Source organism: Cebus imitator, unplaced genomic scaffold (genome assembly GCF_001604975.1).
Source record: "Cebus imitator isolate Cc_AM_T3 unplaced genomic scaffold, Cebus_imitator-1.0 Scaffold318, whole genome shotgun sequence".
NCBI classification, from domain to species: Eukaryota; Metazoa; Chordata; class Mammalia; order Primates; family Cebidae; genus Cebus; species Cebus imitator.
This window is the reverse complement of record NW_016107633.1, coordinates 932,883-935,839: the sequence shown is the minus strand read 5'-3', so window position 1 is coordinate 935,839 and position 2,957 is coordinate 932,883. Positions and strand designations below refer to the sequence as shown.

The 2,957-nt window shown below is 58.7% G+C and overlaps 1 protein-coding gene across 2 annotated transcripts in view; it reads left to right on the top strand.

Moving 5' to 3' along the window:
- The window catches only part of GPI (glucose-6-phosphate isomerase), a 47,909-nt gene that overhangs the window by 603 nt on the left and 44,349 nt on the right, over nt 1-2,957 (top strand). The window contains exons 1-3 of one of the 2 annotated variants that reach the window (XM_017504219.2): nt 506-859; nt 1,819-1,909; nt 2,255-2,323. In XM_017504219.2, coding sequence (XP_017359708.1) covers nt 738-859; nt 1,819-1,909; nt 2,255-2,323 — 282 coding nt within the window. In that variant the 5' untranslated portion in view covers nt 506-737. Of the gene's footprint in view, nt 1-505; nt 860-1,818; nt 1,910-2,254; nt 2,324-2,957 lie in introns of those variants that run through there. The other variant, XM_037729843.1, reaches the window with a different exon arrangement.

Genomic DNA, 2,957 nt, shown 5'->3' with positions numbered 1-2,957 from the left:
TTTTTTTGGGGGGACAGAGTCTCGCTTTGTTGCCCAGGCTGCAGTCACTGCAATCTTCACCTCCCGGGTTCAAGTGATTCTCCTGTCTCAGCCTCCCGAGTAGCTGAGATTACAGGCACATCTGTCTTTCAAGTATCTTTTTCCTGATTGCAACCCCGATTCTCAGCACCCTTTTCATCTTGCTTTTCCTCAATTACCCTTACTAGCAACTGACACATCGTTTGTTGTACTTGCTTATTTGGCATTTATGTATCCACAGCGCCTGGAATACATCCTGTAACGTGGAAGGTGTTCGATCTATAGAGTTTTGTCGAATGAATGAATGAGTGAATGAATGAATGAATGAATGAAGTCGACCAGTGCACAGGTAGTACAGTGGCGCAATGATAGCTCTCTGCAGCCTCCAACTCCTGGGCTCCAAAGATCCTCGGGCTCTGCCCACCCCTCCCCACAGCCACTACTGGGCAGAGGCTAGCAAAGCGGCGGCTCAAGGGGTAGGGAGAGACGAGCTGAGGCCCCAGATCAGCGGCCGCGGGCAAGGTCGCCCAGCGGGCACTCGGCCTGGGTGTCGGGGCGGCGGGGAGGGGCGGGGCCGGGGCTCGGGGGCGGGGCCGGGGCCGGGCCCTGCGCCTGCGCCATAAAGGCTGCTGTGCTCCCCCGCGCTCCGCTAGCTGCGCGTTGTCGGCGCTCCTTCCTACTCTTCGCGAGTCTCAGCCCGCGTACCTTCTAGTTCCACTATGGCCGCTCTCACCCGGGACCCCCAGTTCCAGAAACTGCAGCAATGGTACCGGGAGCACGGCTCCGAGCTCAATCTGCGCCGCCTCTTCGATGCCGACAAGGAGCGCTTCAACCATTTCAGGTGCGGGCTGGCCGGAGGCTGGGGCTGCCACGCGAGGCGACCGGAGCCCGGCACGCGGAGCTGGGGCCTGGAGGCGGGAGCCCCGGTTCTCAGGGACCCCCGCCTCCCACCTCCAGGCCACGGACGGGGACCCAGGCCGAGGCCGCACTTCGTCCTTGGCGTCTCCTTGGAGCGCGTTCCTGGGGGCCTGCGGCCTTGCCGGGGGTCTTGGCGCCGGGGCTGCTTCGTCACGAGGAAAAACGGGCCCTCCATGGGGACATTTCCCTCCCCTCCCCCACCCCGTGCAGCCTCGGCCATTAGAGTAGGGGCTCCTTTCGCATTTGTGAGGAGAGGCCCTGGCTGACGCAGCAAGCGGGAAAGGGCTGTCTCCTTCCATCCGCTCCTGGCCACATGGGCTTAGGACCTTCTGCAGGGCGGCCAGACGGGGTGTGTGGGGGGGTTGAGGGAGCCGGGTGGAAGGGTGGAGACGCTGGGCGTGATTCCTGCAGAAGGGACCTGTGCACGACCCGGGAAGTGGGAAGGAGCGTTGGAGGAAATCATGGGCGGGGTGGGGCCCAGCGAGCTCTGATATCTGATGCTGGTGGAGAGGGGCAGGAGCGATTGTGACTCCGGACTAGACGTCCCGATGGCCAACCCTGTCATTTGGATGGGTGCCTGAGTAACTTGAGGCAGAGAGTGGAAGCCCTGGGAGGGGGTGATCACTCCCTTCAGGCCGGTCTCCTCACCCAGGGTCTGTCTGCATCTAGGGTATGTGAGGATGGCTTCTTTCTTGGTCCTGCTATTGTAGATAAGCCCTGTGGGCTGGCAGGTGACAGACACCACTGTTGTGTTGGGTGGCCGTGGCCCTTGTGGGGCGTGTCTCGGGGAAGATGTTTGTTTTGGGAGCAGCTCCTGCTCAGGGTGCGGCTCCCCGCTAGGGAGACCAGGGTGTGGTCAGTAGCATCTGCATCCTTCTGCAGCTTGACCCTCAACACCAACCATGGGCATATCCTGGTGGATTACTCCAAGAACCTGGTGACGGAGGACGTGATGCGGTTGCTGGTGGACCTGGTAATGTTCTGCTTGGGGAGGTGTAACTGGTAACCCACAGAGTGGTGGGCGAGCTGGGCTCCTGGGAGCCCCTGGGCCCTTGAGTGTCTTGTGTATTTCTTCTCACTGGACCTCGGTGATCGCCTCTGCTGGTGAGGCACCTGTCCCTGGCTTAAGTTCTAAGCAGCATCCCAGGGACCCCAATGTCTGATGTCTGAGCAGACCCTTCCCAGACAGTGAGAGAGGGAACTAGGCAGCAGCCATCTGTCTGTCTCATTGGGGACAGCACCAAGCCTTGTGCTCAGAGGCTGACACTTGGAGTGGCCAGTGTGGGTGGGACCAGGCCTCAGTATTGCCTCTTCCTAGGCCAAGTCCAGGGGCGTGGAGGCTGCCCGGGAGCGGATGTTCAATGGTGAGAAGATCAACTACACCGAGGTGAGCAGGCTCCACATACCCCCTGGGCTTCTTCCTTCCCTTTGGGGTTTATCCGACTGTTAGCCGCATCACCCTGTGTCTTCACCCTTTCTCTTGGGCAATGCTTTTGCTTAATGTGGGGCCTGAAGGGCTTTTTCCTCCTACTGTAGCAGGGCTTTGGGGTTTGTCTTCCACAAGATTGGCTGTCTAGGTTTGGTGAGCCTCTTGGAATGGTTCCCAGGTCTGCCTGGGAGGAGCACATCTCAGACCCAGAGGGAGAGTTTCTCAACACTTGCTCAGGCATTTTCTTTATTTTTTTATTAAATAAAGACAGGGTTTCACCATGTTGGTCAGGCTGGTCTTGAACTCCCGACCTCAGGTGATCCGCCGGCCTTGGCCTCCAAAGTGCTTGGATTACAGGCGTGAGCCACCGCCTGGCCTTGCTCAGACATTTTCTTGGAGAAGTGAACTCTCATATATCCTCTCTGCAAGTTTTTGTAGCGACAAGTAGAACCTTAGGTCACTAAAGACTTCTGCCTACTCAAGCAGTAGGAGTCAGTAGGAAGCAGTGGTGAGGCTAGGCCTGGGGACCTCTGTTCCTGACTCAGTATGGGAGTCAAGCCTGGAGGTATAATAGACACTGAGCACCCAGACT